Below are 22,109 nucleotides of genomic sequence, written 5' to 3'. Positions count from 1 at the left end.
TCACTCATATAAGACAAATGGTTTAGTAAATGCAAGTCTAGTTTATAATCCTAATAGTCCGATTACACTTCGTTCATAAAGCTGTGAGTGGATTGTTTATCAGAGTGTGTGGCATGTGTACATTACTGAACGGACAGCTCAGAATACACTAAATTGAGCATACAGTGACTCTTTTATGATATGTGGTTAGTAGCTATGTGCTATGTAAAGTTTTGGCTGTATTTCAGTAACAGCAGGTCATTAGTGAATATTTGTCTGAGGCCTCATAATGAGAGTCAGGTGGGACATCCCCAATACTGACTCCAGATCAGTTCAGAGAACGTCCGAACTTTGCATGGAGTATCAGTCTGCACTCTTATTTATGAAATCACATCTCAGACTCCAGAACAACATCCATCAAAATTGTTTTAGTTGGGTGGTTGTCATCATGTTTAGACTACAAACAAGAGATGTCTGTTGAAAAACAAATTATATCCCATTAAAAAGCATGCAAGTAAGAACATTAAAAAAACAAAACAAAACAAAAAAAACTTTCCAGCTGGACATTCTCTGCATTGTGTCTCGGTTTGGCTTCTAGATGAGAAATCTTGTGAGACGCCTCGGAGCATGTCTGAGCAGTTCGATGTTCCCTGGAATGCATTTTGGGCAGCGGTTTAAAAGGCTCATTAAAAGATGAGTGGGATTTGATTACTTGTGATCCTGTAGCATAAGAAAATAAAAATAATAAGAAAACATTTATTATTGATATATTAGAACAAGCTGAGTATGTGGTCTTGTCTTATGCTGTTGTTTTTGTGGTTGAATGTACACATACAGTGTCCCTGAGAAGTATTTGACCACTTACTGTAAGTCACAATGCATTAATCTCAAAGCACTAGACACAGAGAGTGCATTTAGTAGTGTTTATTAAGGTTTGCTAAGCTATTAGTACTGTATGAGCATAATTGTTTCATGTTACATTTACTATTATAATAACTAAAAATATATAATACATAATTACATGCAAGTAACCCTATAAATAAAACCCTAATTCTAAGTACATGTAGTTATTAATACTACTCAGAACATCTATACATTACACCGTAAATGGGACGAACCACTATTTTTTTCAGCATGTAACTCTTCCTGCATTGACAGAGATTATAACTCATGCAGTTTTTTTTTTTTTTTGAAGAGAGGTGTGATATTAGTTTTCTAGCATTTCCCAAGGTCATCTAGAGACCAGAATATGATACAGGCTTGGGTAACAGACTTACACCAGTAAAAAATCACCCAGGACACTGTCAGCCCAACACTTTGCAAATTGTTCAAAGCAATTCTCTGCCAACTGCCTAGGGGTGTGTTTCCCAAAAGCATTGTTAGCCGATTATTATAACTTATTACTAATATAGTGTCATGGTTATGCTCTGTTCAGTTCTGTTTTTCAGAAGGGGCAGTAGGGTGGCCTAATGGTTAGAGAGTTGGACTTGTAACTCAATAGGTTGCAGGTAGAGAGGTTGCACTCCTGCGGGACCAAACGCAACAGAGTGTGGAGTGGGACAACGTTATATTTGTAACACGTGTTTAAAGGGGTTGTGCAATGTAGCTAATCACAGACTCCGTTGATTTCTGGAATGCAATGGCCAATCAGAGGTGATTAAGTTAGAATCTACTCACCGCAGTGCTGAAATTGCGTGCTCATGAATCCTCTCATTTTAACACACTAGACAATGTGAAAGATTAATTGTGCATATATTTATTGTGTTATAGCAACACAATAAATATATGCACAATGAATCTTTCACAGTGTCTACGCTAAGTGTGTTGAAATGAGAGGATTCATGAGCCTTTATAAGATTGCGAACAACTGAGATGTCAGCTTTTAGTGATAATAAAGGGAGCACAATGCTCGCATTCTGCCATGCCAAACCATGCACACAGCAGCCAATGCTTGTTTTTCTTTTAAAAATAACAGTGGTTTGTGAATGTTGATGCTTAGCCTAAATAACAAATATTTTATCAGGACTGTTTATGCTGGGATGTTGTGGAGCTTAGGAGATGTTACAGAAACATTTCATGTAAATTTCTTCGATGTACTTAAAAAAAAAATCTATATAGATTACTTTTATGCGAGAGGGACAAAACATGAATGTTGCAGACGGGAATGGGATCAGAGAAGATATATTTCTGCAGGAGTTGGTGGGGCAGTAAATGACCAGTGCTCTCTTCCACCCTCAATACCCCTTCCCTTTCCTTTCCTTTCCTTTCCTTTCCTTTCCTTTCCTTTCCTTTCCTTTCCTTTCCTTTCCTTTCCTTTCCTTTCCTTTCCTTTCCTTTCCTTTCCTTTCCTTTCCTTTCCTTTCCTTTCCTTTCCTTTCCTTTCAGAGGTCTTGTCAGTTTCTATACCTATTAGTAAATTATGCAGTTCATCTGCTGTTAATTTTTTTCATTAGTTCCCTTGTTTATTCTGTTTAGGCTATATGTACTCCCTGTGTCTTTCAGTTTTTTTGTCTTATCTCGTCAGTGTTCCTACTCCCTCATCTGTTGCATACTACAACCCAGTTATGACATATTTCAACAATTCCGAATTTCCCAAAACCATGCTCCCAACAAACATTTACAAATAGTGTGACAAGTTGTGTTGTTGGAAATCCAGCTCTCTATTTAGATCGTTAGTAAAAAGCAAAATAAGTAAGGAATAATTGCAGATGGGCCGCTGAATTCTTAGATAATAATGCATGTCCAAGGTGATGATGTGACCATGACGCGACGCGAAGCGGAGTAGGATTATTTTCTTCCACATTTCATACAGCGCCTCCATTGCTAATTCCAAAATATAATTTTAGACCTAGTAACAGAGGCTTGAAATGTTGATAGCAGACTAATGCAGTTACTAATATATTCGGGAGAGAGAGAGAGAGAGAGAGAGAGTACCTCTGTGAGTCTGTGTGTCTCTCAAAAGTGTTCGGAAGCAATGTCTTTACTTATAGTGAAATTTTATGTTAATTTTATTCAATGAACAGCGCCATTGTTGTTACCTCATTTGTGAGAATACATGGAGTTTTTAATTTGTTAAACTATGTTACTGATAAAATTCCCAGAGTAGCGCTAACAACATTAGGGTCTATGTTAACGTGTTCAAACTATGTGCGTCTATAAGGGAGAGGTAGAGTAGGCTATTTTTTCCGTACATAATAAAACATAATTTAATGGCAAAAACATGGAAATGATCTGTCATTTTTATCCTATTCTTTACTATAACTATATAGTTATATACTATATACTATATTCTACTTCTTGTTACAAGTATGGAAGAACCATCACTTCTAACACAAAAGACTGCTTTTTAAGTTATCTTCCTGATGTATCCAAATTCCTTAGCATATCCAAAACCTCAGAACAATGATGTAACAGAAACTATGGACTCTCTCTTTTCTAGCACTTTAAATAAAGTTGCTCCTTTACGCTTGAGGAAGGTTAAGGAAAACAGTCTGACACCATGATATAATGAGCATACTCGCACCCTAAAGAGAGCAGCCCGAAAAATGGAGCGCAGCTGGAGGAAAACAAAACTAGAGGTATTTCGTATTGCTTGGCGGTAAAGTAACATATCCTACAGAAAAGCATTAAAAACTGCTAGATCCGATTACTTTTCTTCTCTTTTAGAAGAAAACAAACATAACCCCAGGTATTTATTCAATACAGTGGCTAAATTAACGAAAAATAAAGCCTCAACAAGTGTTGACATTTCCCAACACCACAGCAGTAATGACTTTATGAACTACTTTACTTCTAAAATCGATACTATTAGAGATAAAATTGCAACCATTCAGCCGTCAGCTACAGTATCACATCATACAGTGCACTATAGACCCCCTGAGGAACAGTTCCACTCATTCTCTACTATAGGAGAGGAAGAATTGTATAAACTTGTTAAATCATCTAAACCAACAACATGTATGTTAGACCCTATACCATCTAAGCTCCTAAAAGAGGTGCTTCCAGAAGTCATAGATCCTCTTCTGACTATTATTAATTCCTCATTGTCATTAGGATATGTCCCCAAAACCTTCAAACTGGCTGTTATTAAGCCTCTCATCAAAAAACCACAACTTGACCCCAAAGAACTAGTTAATTATAGACCAATCTCGAATCTCCCTTTTCTGTCCAAGATACTAGAAAAGGTGGTATCCACACAATTATATTCCTTCTTAGAGAAAAATGGTATATGTGAGGATTTCCAGTCAGGATTTAGACCGTATCATAGTACTGAGACTGCTCTTCTTAGAGTTACAAATGATCTGCTCTTATCATCTGATCGTGGGTGTATCTCTCTATTAGTTTTCTTGGATCTTAGTGCGGCGTTTGACACAATTGACCACAACATTCTTTTGCATACACTTGAACACTTTGTTGGCATCAGTGGAAGTGCATTAGCATGGTTTAAATCGTACTTATATGACCGCCATCAGTTCGTAGTAGTGAATGTAGATGTGTCCTATCGATCACAAGTGCAGTATGGAGTACCTCAAGGCTCAGTACTAGGGCCGCTACTCTTCACGCTTTATATGTTATCCTTGGGAGATATCATCAAGAAACATGGTGTTAGCTTTCACTGTTATGCTGATGATACCCAGCTCTATATTTCTTCGCAGCCCGGTGAAACACACCAATTTGAAAAACTAATGGATTGCATAGTCGATATAAAAAACTGGATGACGAGTAATTTCTTACTGCTAAATTCTGAAAAAACAGAGGTGTTAATTATAGGACCTAAAAACTCTGCTTGTAATAACCTAGAACACTGTCTAAGACTTGATGGTTGACCTGTCAATTCTTCGTCATCAGTTAGGAACCTAGGTGTGCTATTTGATCGCAATCTTTCTTTAGAATGCCACGTTTCTAGAATTTGTAAAACTGCATTTTTCCATCTCAAAAATATATCTAAATTACGGCCTATGCTCTCAATGTCAAATGCAGAATTACTGGTTTCGTCTGGTCAGAGGAGAACTGGCCCCCCAACTGAGCCTGGTTTCTCCCAAGGTTTTTTTCTCCATTCTGTCACCGATGGAGTTTCGGTTCCTTGCCGTTGTCGCCTCTGGCTTGCTTAGCTGGGGACACTTCATCTACAGCGACATCGTTGACTTGATTGCAAATAAATGCACAGACACTATTTAACTGAACAGAGATGACATAACTGAATCCAATGATGAACTGCCTTTAACTATCATTTTTGCATTATTGACACTGTTTTCCTAATGAATGTTGTTCAGTTGCTTTGACGCAATGTATTTTGTTTAAAGCGCTATATAAATAAAGGTGACTTTGACTTTGACTATATTTATTTGTTTGGCCAGTGTCGTTGTGGGTTTTGTTCTTTTACTGTTTTAGGCTGTAAGGACCTTTGACATAACTCAAATCATATGGCGAAGTGATACAGACATGTAATGCACTCGAGATTTGCCAGGAACTATGTTCGCTGTGCGTTTCCCTGAAAATGATTTCACACCTTAGAACGTTCATCAGCCAATCAGATTCAAGCATTCAATGGCCATGTAATGTAAGTAAGCTATGTGCTGATATATCGTGCACAATCTTTCTTTCTGTATATATGCAAATTTTATTTGAATCCTTTTAGCTTGTCAAAAGAGTAGTAACCATGTCCTCTAGTTTAGAGCCCCTGGGGAATCCCAAAAGTATGACTTAGTAGGATGCCACAGTGGAATCATACTTCTGGAAAGAAATAGTTCATGAAATAATTAGGGCAATATATTTCTCCACCACCTGTATAACATCATTAGCAACAGTTCTATTGTTAGCTACAGTTTCTATCGTCTAGCTCTGCTGAAGACTTACTTGCCCTACTTGTGCTGTCAGTATGAATTGTGTGAGAGAAAACAAACAAAAAAGCAGTTTTTGTTCAAGCAACCCTTTGTTTTTCTTCCCCTCAGCATAAGATATGAGATTTTTGAGGTAGAGATCCTGACCACAAGTCTTCAAACTGAGAGTGTGTTCACAAGAAAAACCAGCAGCCGACAGAGGAAATTCCAGCGCTGCTCTGATTCAATAGAGAATTCAGAGCTAATATTGCTATTTTTGGGCAAATCTACACTAAAGTGGACCTGTCACCAGGAGGTAACTTTTGACTGAAAGGAAGAACGGCTAGTCTTAACATGCTACTAGAAACCCTGGCTGTATGGTAAAGTTTTTCTTCTCATCTTAGTCTTGGAATTTTGGAAGGGCATCTGGAATCAATCTATTGTCTACTAAGCCATCAAACCGTATAAATTTGTATATTCGATCTGAAATCCATTGCAGCTTGGAGTGGTTACCAGTTTCCTCTGATTTTTGTTTAATGTAAAGTGGATGTTCAATACTGCTTGTTTGCACATGGAGAGGAAGGTTGTGTTTTGCGATTTTACTCTGGTTCTCTTCCAATGTGCAATGTTAAACAATTTCACTGAGATCTGTGGAAATGTGACATGCCAGCATTGGTAAAAGAGAGGCTGAATGGAGGAAGATCATACATATGGTGTCTTTATTAGACATGTTCAGCATGCAGATTTGTAATGATTGACAGAACTGAAAGAAAAAAGCAAAAAGAGATCCGTGAAGTGAAAATGAGAGTGTATGAGCTCTGAAGCACAGTTGTACTGCTTCCATCCTAATGACTCAGGCATTTGTGCTTGTTCTATTATAGACGGATCAGGTGCTCCTTTCATCGTGCTGATCTATAACCGATAGACATTTCAATGCTGCAAAAGACAAATACTTCTCTGGATGAATAAAAATAATGCATGGATAGTGTAGTACATGCTAAGGCAAGTTCAGTCCTAATTTCATTAAACAAGTTGAGAAGGTTTGCAATGCTATTCAGTCATAACGTCAATTTATACTTAACAGAACATTTCTGCAGCTGTGTAACAATCTGGTTAGGTTTAAAAAGGAATGTATATATTTCAGCATGAAAGTGCATATATGGAATTATTATAGCATTACTGTATTACCCTAGTGGTACCGTAGTCTTTGAAGAAGTGCCCTGCTTCTGGAGGGCCAGCATGCCAGCAAGCTCCAGCCCTGATTAGATTCCTGCAACGGGTCGGGTACCCACGGATACCCGCATAAAAGTGGCTGAAACGGGTGGATTTTGACCTTCCTAAAATTCACGGGCGGGATGCGGGCAGATGAAAAATATGTACAATATTTGTATGTCTAAATTACCATTACACAAATGCAACAACGATATGACATTTGACCCATCACGTCACCACCACTGCGATAGTGAGACAGCGCTGCGAGAGAGAGAGACTTTTCCACAGCTGGATTTGTAATTCAAGAACGGAGAACGCAACTAAAACCTGGGACTGTGGACGGTATCCTTTTCCTGCACATTAACCTTAAGGGAAATTAAATGCATAGTTTTTGAGCGACAGGCTCAGGATGTATTTTTTCTTGTTCTTTTTTTTTTTTTCATTAATAGATCTATTTGCGTATAGTTATCAGGTTCCATAGCCTTCTTAGGTGCCGATGGTAGGCTAGCCTACTTGATGGGCACCAAACAAATGCACTTTCGTTTCATTAGCACATGTTGAGAGAGGTGCGAGATAAAAAATAAAGCACTTTAATTGGAATTATTTTAGCGTGTGTGATTTATCGCGGGTGGATCGGGTAACGGGCCAAATATTAATGGGTCTGGGCGGGTGTGGATTTAATTTTTATATTATCACGGATGACGAGTCAGATCTGGTGCTGAAATTTGCTGGTACCGGCGGGCACGGGTCTCCAAAAATGGACCCGTGAAGGACTCTAGCCCTGATTAAACACACCTAAACTAGCTATCAAGGTCTTTTAAATTACAACAAACATCCAGGCCCATCTGAAAGCTGAAAAAATAATATCCCACTGTCTTGTGCTTTCCAGTCTGTGATTTTTGAAATTAAATCTAAAAGTTGTGCTTGGTGGCCAGTTTGTGTGTTAATGTATGATTTTGAACAACTTTCTGTTGTAATTTTGAGCATGAAGTTAGAATTGTAGTCATTTTTGTTTATCACCAACAATTTCTATGCTGCTTCATAGTGCTCAATAGTTCATAGTTCAAGTCCTCCTGGGAAGTTCGTATTTATGAGTTGACAAGTTGAAATTATGATGCAAGTGCTCTTCAAGTCACTTTGGTAGGAAAAAGATGGCGATTTAACTTTTCTACAAACAATTCAATCATTGTTTTAAACTCTACATCTACATTACAATGAATAAAGAATGTGCATCATTGTGTTTTTGCTTTTTTTCTGTTTTTAGTCAAGTTATGAAGGTGATGTAAACTGAATTAATATGTTCTATGGTAATTATACAAAACTATAAAATGATGTATAACTTTCATAGTTTTATTTTATATGGCAAAAAAATTAATATTGATTCCAACAAAATTACTGTTAAAAAGGAAGCTACATATCTATAGTATTTGGCTGCATCCCACTCAGTAATGCTAGGCTTAAAGGAAATTTTGAGTTTCCCACTCATAATAATGACTTGTGGTGTCATTCATGGGTGTTCAACTCATAAATATGATCTATCCAACTTCAATGCATCATCAGAAGTCTGTCCAAAATAAATTCAGGGAGTTACCTTTGGGTGCAAACAAGGCAGTGAGGCAACAAGTCATCTGGCTAAGCTTTTAGACATACAGTAGCCTTGGATTACAGAAAAAAAAAACTTCCAGGCTGTTGTGTTATAGCAGGCTGGAGCTTAACTCTGGAAGAATTTGATCCCCCAGGAGCTGGATTGGTGCACCTCTGGTATTATTATAGCACTTTATCCAACAATCCATGGTCGTAATTCTACCATGATTCATTTTTGGCACTTTTTCATAAGTATTTATTTTTATTTCAGGCATAACCATACATACTTAAAGAGAGGTGCTACATCTGATATGAAATTTCAATAACACTTTAGAAGTGTATGTTTCCAAATATCTCAAATGTGTTATGTCCCTCGTTAATTTGATGTTATTTTTTTAGCATGTGTGTGTATTAAGATGGTTAAGTGTTTGCAAAAGAGAGAAAAAAGGAAAAGACAACAACCACTTATTAATGATGAGTGAAATAAAGCAATCCAATAATGAAAATGTAAAATATTTACCACTCAACTAGTAAATCAACAAACATTGTGGTGGAGAGAAAAATTAACTGTTACAAACGTGGAACCCTTATGGCTCTGGGCTCAAAGTACAACGTTGGAATACCGGAATCAGCAAGATGTGACCTTTGATTACTAAGTGGACAAAACCTCACCATGGTGTTGTAAGACCCAGCTATCCGGGGACGGAGGCATTGGAAGCAAACCAAAATCTTCACAATTAAAAGAACCAAAGACTTAAACTAATTCAGTCTATTTGCATTGAATTTTATTATATTATAAAAGTTTCACAATTTGAGTTGAATTACTGAAATGAACTTTTCCATGACATTCTAATTTATTGAGATGCACCTGTATATGTTGCAATCAAACTTGTTGCAGAATTTGGTCATTTATTTTGTACCAGGGTTGGCATCTTCTAAGGTCCCCTGAGGGGTTGGCATCATCTCTTCTCATGTGTTCTGGATCAAGACTGAAGCTTGTGTAAATCCTAGTTACCACTGGATGTCAATCCAGTGGCAGAAACAAATAGAGACATAATAAGCGTAGCTGCTGTTTTAACCAATCAAAAATGATTTGTTCAACTTCAAACCTAGTTAAGTAATAATAATGTGCATTTGATCAGATACAACTGCAGTCCAAGATTATGAGATGCATTATTTGAATGACTGGCCAAAGAGAGACTGCCCTAACCATCTCTGGATAGAGATTGAATCTGGTGGCTACGGTGACTTCAGAATAAGAGAGAAACATAATATTAGTGTAGGTGCCATTCTTCTAATGATGTAGCAAGTACATTGTGTGTTATGGGAAGTGTTCCCGGTTCCAGTTTTCCTAATTAATGCAGCCTATGTGTAAGCCAGGTTAAAGAGGTGGGTATTTAATCTAGATTTGAACAGAGAGAGTGTGTCTGAACCCCGAACATTATCAGGAAGGCTATTCCAGAGTTTGGGAGCCAAATGCGAAAAGCTCTACCTACTTTGGTGGACTTTGCTATCCTAGGTACTACCAAAAGTCCAGAGTTTTGCGATCTTGGCGCGTGACGGTGTGGTAGAAGACTAGTTAGCTATGCTCCTTCATGGCTCCTAAGCCATTAAGGGCCTTAAGTAATACTATTCTGTAACTGATACAGAACTTAATAGGTAGCCAGTGCAGAGACTGTAAAATTGGGCTTATATGATCATATTTTCTTGACCTGGTAAGGACTCTAGCCGCTGCATTTTGGACTACCTGTAGATTGTTTACTGAAGATGCAGGAAAAACACCCAGCTGTGCATTACGATAGACCAGTCTAGAGGACATTAATGTATGAACTAGCTTTTTTGAAGGTGATGTAACATGTTTCATAGCCTTGATTAAAGACCCACCTCTTTAACCTGGCTTACACATAGGCTGCATTAATTAGGAAAACTGGAGCTGAGCACTTCCCATAACACACAATGTACTTGCTACATCATTAGAAGAATGGCATCTACGCTAATATTATGTTTCTCTCTTATTCTGAGGTCACCGTAGCCACCAGATCCAATCTGTATCCAGAGATGGTCAGTGCAGTTACCTGGATCCAGCCCAGATGGTGGATCAGCACCAAGAGAGGACCTCTACAGCCCTGAATGTTAGCGGAGACCAGGACAACTAGATCAGCCCCAGAGACATATCCACAGTAAAGACTTTGTCTCCCAGATGGCCACTAGGACAAGACAACAGGTAAGAGATGATTTTTCTGCACAATCTGACTTTGCTGCAGCCTACAATAGAACTGCTGGTTTCGTCTGGCCAGAGAAAACATATGGCCCCCAGACTGAGCGTGGTTTCTCCCAAGGTTTTTTCTCCATTCTGTCACCAATGGAGTTTTGGTTCCTTGCCGCTGTCGCCTCTGGCTTGCTAAGTTGGGGACACTAAATTTCCAGCGATTTTGTCTACTTGATTGCACAGATAATATTTAAACAGAACTGAGCTGAATGATGAATTCAATCATTGAATTCAATGATGACCTGCCATTTTGCTTTATTGACAAACTATTTTCCTATTTAATGCTGTTTAGTTGCTTTGTTACAATCTGTATTGTTAAAAGTGCTATATAAATAAAGGTGACTTGACTTGACTTGTAATCTGCACCTTTGATAGCTCAGCTGGTAGAGCGGAGAACTGTAGTTTGAGTGTTGGCAATCCTTAGGTCGCTGGTTCAACTCCGGCTCGAAGGAGGTCTTTGGGTGGTGTTGGCGCAGTCAAGTCACCTTTATTTATATAGCGCTTTAAAGAAAATAAACTGCGTCAAAGCAACTGAACAACATTCATTAGCAAAACAGTGTGTCAATAATGCAAAATGACAGTTAAAGGCAGTTCATAATTGAATTCAGTGATGTCATCTCAGTTTAAATAGTGTCTGTGCATTTATTTGCAATCAAGTCAACGATATCGCTGCAGATTAAGTGACCCCAACTAAGCAAGCCAGAGGCGACAGCGGCAAGGAACCGAAACTCCATCGGTGACAGAATGGAGAAAAAAAAACTTTGGTAGAAACCAGGCTCAGTTCAGTGGCCAGTTCTCCTCTGACCAGACAAAACCAGTAGTTCAATTCCAGGCTGCAGCAAAGTCAGATTGTGCAGAAGAATCATCTGTTTCCTGTGGTCTTGTCCTGATGGTCATCTGAGACAAGGTCTTTACAGGGGATCTGTATCTGGGGCTCTAGTTGTCCTGGTCTCCGCTGTCTTTCAGGGATGTAGAGGTCCTTTCTAGGTGCTGATCCTTCTAGGCAGTGACCCACTGATCTGGATACAGACTGGATCTGGTGGCTACGGTGACCTCGGAATAAGAGAGAAACAGACTAATATTAGCATAGATGCCATTCTTCTAATGATGTAGCAAGTACATCGGGTGGTATGGGAAGTGTTCCCGGTTCCGGTTTACCTAATTAATGCAGCCTAAAAATCCTTTAATGGATTTGGATATTAAAAGCATATTAGTATGTTATGTGTAAGCCAGGTTAAAGGGATGGGTCTTTAATCTAGATTTAAACTGCAAGAGTGTGTCTGCCTCCCGAACAATGTTAGGTAGGTTATTCCAGAGTTTAGATGCCAAATAGGAAAAGGATCTGCCGCCCGCAGTTGATTTTGATATTCTAGGTATTAGAAATTGCCTGAGTTTTGAGAACGTAGCGGACTTAGAGGATTATAATGTAAAAGGAGCTCATTCAAATACTGAGGTGCTAAACCATTCAGGGCTTTATGAGTAATAAGCAATATTTTAAAATCTATACAATGTTTCATAGGGAGCCAGTGCAGTGTTGACAGGACCGGGCTAATATGGTCATACTTCCTGGTTCTAGTAAGAACTCTTGCTGCTGCATTTTGGACTAGCTGTAGTTTGTTTACTAAGCGTGCAGAACAACCACTCAATAAAGCATTACAATAATCTGACCTTGAGGTCATAAATGCATGGATTAACATTCCTGACATTTGACATTTGACATTGAGAGCATAGGCCGTAATTTAGATATTTTTTTGAGATGGAAAAATGCAGTTTTACAAATTCTAGAAACGTGGCATTCTAAGGAAAGATTGCGATCAAATAGCACACCTAGGTTCCTAACTGATGACAAATAATTGACAGAGCAGCCATCAAGTCTTAGACAGTGTTCTAGGTTATTACATGCAGAGTTTTTAGGTCCTATAATTAACACCTCTGTTTTTTTTTCAGAATTTAACAGTAAGAAATTACTTGTCATGCAGTTTTTTATATCGACTATGCATTCCATTAGTTTTTCAAATTGGTGTGTTTCACCGGGCCGCGAAGAAATATAGAGCTGAGTATCATCAGCATAACAGTGAAAGCTAACACCATGTTTCCTGATGATATCTCCCAAGGGTAACATATAAAGCGTGAAGAGTAGCGGCCCTAGTACTGAGCCTTGATGTACTCTATACTGCACTTGTGATCGATATGATACATCTTCATTCACTGCTACGAACTGATGGCGGTCATATAAGTATGATTTAAACCATGCTAATGCACTTCCATTAATGCCAACAAAGTGTTCAAGTCTATGCAAAAGAATGTTGTGGTCAATTGTGTCAAATGCAGCACTAAGATCCAATAAAACTAATAGAGAGATACAACCACGATCAGATGATCGTGGAGACCAACTCTAAAGAGAGCAGTCTCAGTACTGTGTTACGGTCTAAATCCTGACTGGAAATCCTCACATATACCATTTTTCTCTAAGAAGGAATATAATTGTGAGGATACCACCGTTTCTAGTATCTTGGACAGAAAAGGGAGATTCGAGATTGGTCTATAATTAACTAGTTCTTTGGGGTCAAGTTGTGGTTTTTCGATGAGAGGCTTAATAACAGCCAGTTTGAAGGTTTTGGGGACATATCCTAATGACAATGAGGAATTAATAATAGAAGAGGATCTATGACTTCTGGAAGCACCTCTTTTAGGAGCTTAGATGGTATAGGGTCTAACATACATGTTGTTGGTTTAGATGATTTAACAAGTTTATACAATTCTTCCTCTCCTATAGTAGAGAATGAGTGGAACTGTTCCTCAGGGGGTCTATAGTGCATTGTCTGATGAGATACTGTAGCTAACGGCTGAATGGTTACAATTTTATCTCTAATAGTATCGATTTTAGAAGTAAAGTAGTTCATAAAGTCATTAAGCTGTGATGTTGGGAAATGGCAACACTTGTTGAGGCTTTATTTTTTGTTAATTTAGCCATTGTGTTGAATAAATACCTGGGGTTATGTTTGTTTTCTTCTAAAAGAGAAGAAAAGTAATCGGACCTAGCAGTTTTTAATGCTTTTCTGTAGGATAGGTTACTTTCCCGCCAAGCGATACAAAATACTTCTAGTTTTGTTTTCCTCCAGCTGCACTCCATTTTTCGGGCTGCTCTCTTTAGGGTGCAAGTATGCTCATTATACCATGGTGCCATACTGGTTTCCTTAACCTTCCTTAAAGGAGCAACTGTATTTAAAATGCTAGAAAAGAGATCGTCCATAGTTTCTGTTACATCATCAAGTTGTTCTGAGGTTTTGGATATGCTAAGGAATTTGGATACATCAGGAAGATAACTTAAAAAAAGCAGTCTTTTGTGGTAGAAGTGATGGTTCTTTAATACTTGTAACAAGAAGTAGAATTTACAATTTTGGCTATATGAAGTTTGCACAAAACTAAATAATGATCTGAGATATCATCACTTGGCTGCATAATTTCAACACTATCAACATCAATTCCATGTGACAGTATTAAATCTAGAGTATGATTTCGACAGTGGATAAGTCACATGCCTATGGTGTGAGAGACCCGGGTTCGAATCCACTGTGAGACACCAATGTGTCCCTGAGCAAGACACTTAACCCCTAGTTGCTCCAGAGGCGTGTGACCTCTGACATATATATAGCAATTGTAAGTCGCTTTGGATAAAAGTGTCAGATAAATGTAAATCATAGAGATTCTTTGTACTGCTTTTTGGTCCAATAAGTAATATCTCTGTCTCATCCGAATTCAATAGGAGAGTAATATTGATCATCCTATTTATTTATAGATAATTAGATAATTTTGAAGTTTCATTTGGTCTTGTTGAGATATATAGTTGAGTATCATCAGTATAACAATGTAAATAAATTCCGTATTTTCTAATAATATTTCCAAGGAGTAACATGTATATAGAAAATAGCAGAGGACCTAGGACAGATCCTTGTGGCATTCCATACTTTACTGGTGATAATTTAGATGACTACTCATTAAAGTCAACAAAGTGGTAGCAATTGGACAGGATCTAAACCATCTTAAAGCCTGCCCTTGAATACCCATATAGTTCTGTAATTGATCTATGAGTATGTCATTCTCTATGGTGTTGAACGCAACAATAAGATCAAGTTAAACTAGCAATGAGATGCAGCCTTGGTCTTATGAAAGAAACAAGTAATTTGTCATTTGAATATGTGCTTAATTTGTACTAATAAATGGCTTATATTCTAGTAATATTCATGCTACTAAGCAACTAGTTAAGATACCCTAAAATAAGTATTACTGAAATTTCTCTTGTTCATCCAACAACACACACCCATGCAGTGCTCTCATAACATAAGTAGCATAACTCTCTGCCATTTGGTCTATACGCAGGACAACACTGATAATCAGTTACTGAGTAACTAATAATGAAGGCTGTTCCCATTTCTGTTCATTGGGTTTTAAGCATGTCCAAAATGCTGTTCATATTTGTCTCATTGGAACTTTCAATTATGGAACACAGTCTTGGCTTGCTTTAAACACCCACCAACTTCCTTTGGTCAGACTTAGGAATGTTAGTGACAGGATACTTGGCATATATCTGTGTCTCACTCGTTTGCTTGGACAGTTGTGTTGATTAATTACTGCTGATCTAATCACTGCGTTTATGCGGTTGAGTGCCTTTGCAACAGAGAAAGACATAATTACCTTTATGTATGTTTTGACTAATTTTACATTTCTTGGAGAGTTTATCTGTGTGTATATGTGATCTCTGTCAGGTGCGTGGTTTTCCAGAGCCCCAGGTTTGCTGGTTTAGGAATGAGAAGCTACTGATAGCAGGAGATCATTATTCTATGGAACAAAGTGCCCGTGGAAGCTTTAGTCTGGTGGTCCAGGATGTCCAGGATGACGATGGAGGACGGTACACCTGTGAAGCCGTCAATGATGCTGGGAGCTGCCAGGTCACAGTGGAGATCATTGTGGAAGGTAAAGCATCACCTTGATAGGACTCAGGTTTATCTTGAGTGGGTGCTCTAGAAAGAGATGGGAAAACAATGCATGTTAGGATTAAAACATAATCTATTCCATAGACTAAGAAATAAGTAAATGAATACAAATAAGATAACACATTTTCAGAAAGTATATACTGATTTAGGTTTATTTATAAGTTTATTTCTCATTTTACACTCATTTTGCCAACAGTAAATATATCCACATTCAGAGATGCAGCACATCTGTACTGATTTATAGACTAATAAATCCTTAATAAACTTCCTCCAGCATACCTCACAAAAACACAAACATATGGAACTATTCAAGTATTTTACAACAAGCAGCAGATAATAGCAGCCCTGCTCAAGCCATGTTTACAGAGGAAGGAGAAACTGAGAAAGAAGAGTGGGGGATATTTGCTTTTTATGTTTCTAATGAATTCTGTGTGTTTATGGACAAGTGTATACTTTCTATTTAGAGTATAATGAATATTCTTTTCCATCCCACACAGGGAATGCAGGGAAAAAAAACAGTCTTCCTTCCTTTAACAGAGCAGGGTGAGATACATACTGCCTGAAAAGAGAAAATTGCATGCTTGAATATGACACACACAACACACCGAATCATTGATTGATTGATTGGTTGGTTGGTTGGCTGATTGATTGGTTGGTTGACTGATTGCTGGTACTGTCATTTTTTTTCATTGCTGATATGATTTGATGATTTGCAGTGATTCATGAGATGACAGCAAATATGTTTTATGTTTTTTTTTTTTTTGAAGAACAAGAAACAGCATATTAATGTAATACATTTGTATTCCTCTATTTAGTCTTCTGAAGTACTAGTCTTACTGTTTCTAATGTTTTCTTTCTTCTGTCGGCAGTGGATCTCTGGGTATTCCTGCGGTAGAGAACAGACCCAGTATCTGGGGTGAAAGCCCCCCAAAGTTTGTGACTAAACCTTCTCGCTTGTATCTCAAATTGGGACAGAGCGGCAAATTCTCAGTCAAGATCACGGGACGACCCCAGCCACTGGTGCAGTGGTATAAGGTGAGGCACTATTAAAGATCATCTGAAGTCACAGGTTTGGTCGTAGTATTTTTCTCCACTGCATTTCCTCTTTCAGGGAGAAGAGAAGATCCAGCAGTCAGATCACTTTAACATATTTGAGAGGTCAGGAATGCATTTCCTGGAGATACGCCACATGTGCTCAGAGGACGCTGGTGTCTACACTTGTCTGGTGGCCAACAGTGCTGGGAAAGCCTCTGCAGCCGCTGAACTCATTGCTCAAGGTAACACAGAAGGATATACTGTAGAGTGATAGAGAATCAGATAAGGCTGAGCGCCAATTTCTCCAGGGGCTTTGATTAAAAACGTTTGCTATCTTTTGTGAAGTGTTTTGTAAATGAATAATTAATTCTCAATATTTCAGCTCACAGTTTATTGCAACTTTGTTTTTTTCATATTTTGAAAAGAGTTGTTTGCATATTACATCTCACAATTGCAATCAGAGAGGGCCGCCAATAAGGCCGGTGCCTCGGGTCCTTTTTGGTAACCGAACAGATGTCAGAGCAATAACTACAGTGTATGGGTTTCATTACTGTCTATCTAGCTCAGCGAAACAGCTAACAGTTCAGATTCTGAAGTTTTTATAGTTTATTCTGTTGTTCTTTTGCAGATGGAGTCACTGAAACAGTCACGTAAGTAAAGATCTTTTATTTAGTCCTGTAATTTACTGCTTGCCACCTAAAAGTGACAACAAAATACCAAATTTCAAAGACCAGACAGAATTTACACATACCTGTAGTATTTCATTTTCATTTAAAGTCTAAAGAAATGAACTGTACTTTCCGATAAATATTTCAAAAATATTATATGTCTTCTACTGCTAATCACATCCAAACCTAAAGTTTCTGTTTACATAAAATGAGAGTGTATATTTACTATGTATATATAATAAATAAACATAGTACAAACACATATTATGTAAACAACAACTTTTGTTTTGGATGTGATTAATCTTGATTAATCATTAGACAGCACTAATGTCTACATTTTATGTAATCTACATGTTGAATCATATAACTGGCATCAACTTGGTGGACAAAGTTTTATCTCATGTGCAGTATGACCTTAAAAACAATTCACTAGTAGGGATCCCCCATCATAAAATTAAAAAAAGTAATCTATGTAGTTTCTTGAGTAAAGTCCCAAATTATATGGAAAATATGAGTTGTTCTCTTAGTAATTACAGTACGGTATTTACTGTATTGTACTGTTATAGTATTGTATTTATATATTTATTTGGTCCTCTGATGGTCCCCAGACCCCAGTTTGTATCTTTGCATCTTTACAGTCAGCAATGATTGTTCACTTGACTGTTCATGATCTTTCTCTCCATAGCATGCCCAAACCATCTCGAGATCTCTCTACACAATCTGTGGTCAAGCACAGCACCAATGGTCTGGACACTGAGCAGAAAGCTTCTAGCACATCCGTCCGAACTGCAACCACAGAGACACGAGCACCACTGTCCACTACTACTGTAGCCAGTGTTCATTCTGTGACCAGAACAGAGGCACCAAAAATAACACCATCACCATCCTCACAACCTATCAGCATTTCCACAGATGGAAGATCAGCAGCTGGTCAAAAGACATCGATCTTTGTGAATGAAAGAAGTCGAAACGTTGTAAAGAAAGAGTCGGATGGCAAAAGAAGAACTTGGGATTCGTTCAGAGCTCCAGAAGAGATTCCTGAAACATCACAGCAGGAGTCCAGCGGAGACTCAACCAAAGACAGCAAAACAGACTTTCTAGAAACTCCACCCACTTTTGAATCCCAGCCTGAGAGCCAAGAGGCTGTGCAGGGTGAAAAGGTCACGTTCAGATGCCAAGGTGAGTTAATGGACTGAAATGACCGGAATCAGCTATATAGTTGCAGGTTATTTAGTTCTGGTTTTGATGCTGATTAGTCAGAATACAGCTAAAAATCACTCTAAAATCAGTCTAAATCACTGCCCAGCAGCAGCTCATATGTCTGCTCTATAACCTCTGGCCAGAAGATGAGACTTAATCAATTATTTTGTGTAACCTGTACCAAATTGTATTAAGTATGCAATACAATTACTTTTAAGCACATTTTAAAACACTACATTTTAAAATAAATGTAAAGAATTATTTTGATGGATTGACTAAATATATTAAATCACAAAGTAGTTGATTATAATTTTATCTGTAGTGTGCTGTTCCAATTTAATATATTTTAAATATAATAAATTGCAGCTTCATCTACAAATGTGTAACTATAAATATATTTAAATACGTGACATAGAAATTTTAATAGAAATAACATTAAAGTATATTTTAACCTTAACCTTAAATACTGGTACATTCAATAGTTCACTTTAACCATATTTCAAAGACAATATAAGTAATTATAAAATTAAATGCGCTGTAAAGTTGGTTCAAAAACACTCAGCTTAATATAAATGTAAACAATAATACATTTTTTTATTAATTAATTAATTAATTTTTTTATTTTTTTATGAAAAAATTTGCCTTACAGAGATAGTTTACCACGATTATGTGAAAGGTAATTGCTGGGGAAAACGAATGTATACACATGAAACATTTACATACCATTTTGAATGAAATATTTAAGAAGAACTGCAGATGTTGTGGGAAGTTGTGTTACTTTGTATGACAGATTTAGGTAAATGTTGTGCTGATTTGCTCTCTCTCAGTGTCTGGGTCTCCAGTGCCGACAGTGAGCTGGGTGAAGGATGGAGCTCCTGTCAGACAGAGATCAGGCGTCAGCACACTACAGGAGGGCAGTCTGCATGTCCTGTGTCTGGAGAGCGCTCACATAACTGACACGGGACAGTACGGCTGCACTGCTGCTAACAAAAGAGGAAAGACTGAGGCCCACTGGAGCCTGACTGTCAAACGTTAGAACTTTATACATCTACAATTATGGATTGCCATTTAAGTACAACAATAAAAATGACAAATGATTGTTCATTATAAGGTTACATGTTAAGCAGTGTCATCTCAGTCCTGTAGTGTGTCATTATTAGATTTTTATAATTCTTCTATTATTTTTCTACATACATTTTATAAGCTTATATTTTTTCAGAGGCTATTTTATTTTATTTTATTTTTGCAAAGAAGTTGCAGCTCATTGTTTTTGAGGAAACTGTCTGTAAAACATTTTTAGAGATCTTTTGATGCTCAAAAGAACTGCACTTATTTAAAACAGAACTTTTGTTAAAAACATTTTCCATGCCTTCACTAATTATTTTGATCAGTGTATTATTTTGATACATGCTTGTGTGTGTGTGTGTGTGTGTGTGTGTGTGTGTGTGTGTGCGCGTGTGTATATATATATATATATATATATATATATATATATATATATATATATATATATATATATATATATATATATATATATATATATATATTCATGGACACTATTTTTAACAAGCATTCAATATTAATATTAGTATTAATTATTATTATTATTAGTGTGACAGTGCCACCTATTGGTTAGTTTCAGATGTTCATTATGTTTGTGTGTTGTAGGTGTGAGGGTGGAGGTGAAGCCCCCTGTGTTCAGCTCTCCTCTGAAGGATTGTTCAGTGTTAGAGGGACAGGACTTCATGCTGCAGTGCTCAGTGGAGGGCAAACCACTGCCTGAGCTCACCTGGCTGCACAACGGTAAGAGCATGCACTGTTTGAGAGGCCTCTTATCCAGTAGTTCTTCAGTTTAGCGCCCAACAGAACTTTAAAATGTTGTGTAATATCAGTCAGATTAGTTTCAACCTGTACTGAATCAGACGCCTCACTGTCTGTTCACTGACGCCGTGCTCATTCACTGCACTTATCTATCTTATTCTTTAAACCTTTAAGCATTGTGTACTAGTCTATCAATATTATTGGCTCTTACAACAAATTGATGTGTGATGTTTTGCATTTACAATTTACTTAGATTAAACCTAAAATAATAAATTAATTATTGTACATATATTCAGCCCTAAATATCACATAAAACCATTAGAAAAATGGTTTGTTACTTGAAATAAAATTATTGTTAACTGAAATAAAACAAAATATAAAAAAAAATCTTAAATTTGATGTACTAAAATAAGTAAAACTGAAATAAAATCCATAAAATATACAGACATATTAAAACACTGAAGCTAAATATGATAATAGTATTTTGATTACAGAACAAAAAAAATAAAATTACAATAATGCATAAAACAAACAAGCTGCCATGGTGTAGGATTGTTTTTAGCCTAAACAACTTGTGGTCCAGACTTAATGTCAGTTGTGTAAAGCAAGGCAAGTTTATTTATATTTGTTAATTTCTATAGCACATTTCATACACAATGGTAATTGAGTGCTTTACATTAAAGGAAGTAAAAGAATCAAAATAATACAACAAGGAATTCTAAACTTTTAAAATTATTTAAAAATGTATTTAAAAGAGTCATATGATGTTGCTAAAAAGAACATTATTATTATTATAATTATTTTTTATTTGGTGTAATGAAATGTGTTCATGTGGTTTAAGGTTAAAAAAACACATTATTTTCCACATACTGTACATTATTGTTTCTCCTCTGTGCCCCACCTTTCTGAAACACATCGATTTTTACAAAGCTCATCGGTCTGAAAAGCGAGGTGTGCTCTGATTGGCCAGCTATCCAGTTCATTGTGATTGGCCGAATGCCTCAAGCATGTGATGGAAATGTTACGCCCCTCACCATACTGTGATGCCATCGCCTGACACAATCAGACAAAACCAATAAACCCCTCACAAACAAAGCATTTGTTGCATCCAGTGGACACATACACTGAACAAAATTATAAACACAACACTTTTGTTTTTGCCCCCATTTTTCATGAGCTTAACTCAAAGACTTTTTCTATGTACATAAAAGGCCTATTTCTCTCCAAATTTTTTCACGAATCTGTCTAAATCTGTGTTAGTGAGCACTTCTGCTTTGCCAGGATAATCCATCCACCTCACAGGTGTGGTAAAGTATATCAAGATGCTGATTAGACAGCATGGTTATCGCACAGGTGTGCCTTAGGCTGGCCACAATAAAAGGCCACTCTAAAATGTGCAGATTTATCACACAGCACAATGCCACAGATGTCGCAAGTTTTAAGGGAGCGTGCAGTTGGCCTGCTAACTGCAGGAATGTCCACCAGAGCTGTTGGCTATGAATTGAAAAGGCGTTTCAGAGAATATGGC

General features: G+C 37.3%; 1 protein-coding gene across 1 annotated transcript in view; it reads left to right on the top strand.

Moving 5' to 3' along the window:
• LOC132094845 (myosin light chain kinase, smooth muscle-like) overlaps positions 1-22,109 on the top strand; it is a 105,192-nt gene that overhangs the window by 27,290 nt on the left and 55,793 nt on the right. Inside the window, exons 3-10 of the mRNA XM_059499475.1 lie at positions 15,630-15,837; positions 16,355-16,400; positions 16,727-16,892; positions 16,969-17,134; positions 17,521-17,542; positions 18,246-18,739; positions 19,588-19,791; positions 20,429-20,563. Of these exons, the coding sequence (XP_059355458.1) occupies positions 15,630-15,837; positions 16,355-16,400; positions 16,727-16,892; positions 16,969-17,134; positions 17,521-17,542; positions 18,246-18,739; positions 19,588-19,791; positions 20,429-20,563 (1,441 nt within the window). The remainder of the gene's footprint in view (positions 1-15,629; positions 15,838-16,354; positions 16,401-16,726; positions 16,893-16,968; positions 17,135-17,520; positions 17,543-18,245; positions 18,740-19,587; positions 19,792-20,428; positions 20,564-22,109) is intronic.

The sequence above is a fragment of the Carassius carassius genome, chromosome 19 (genome assembly GCF_963082965.1).
Source record: "Carassius carassius chromosome 19, fCarCar2.1, whole genome shotgun sequence".
NCBI classification, from domain to species: Eukaryota; Metazoa; Chordata; class Actinopteri; order Cypriniformes; family Cyprinidae; genus Carassius; species Carassius carassius.
Note: the sequence above shows the minus strand (reverse complement) of the source record. Positions and strands in the feature narration are given on the sequence as shown.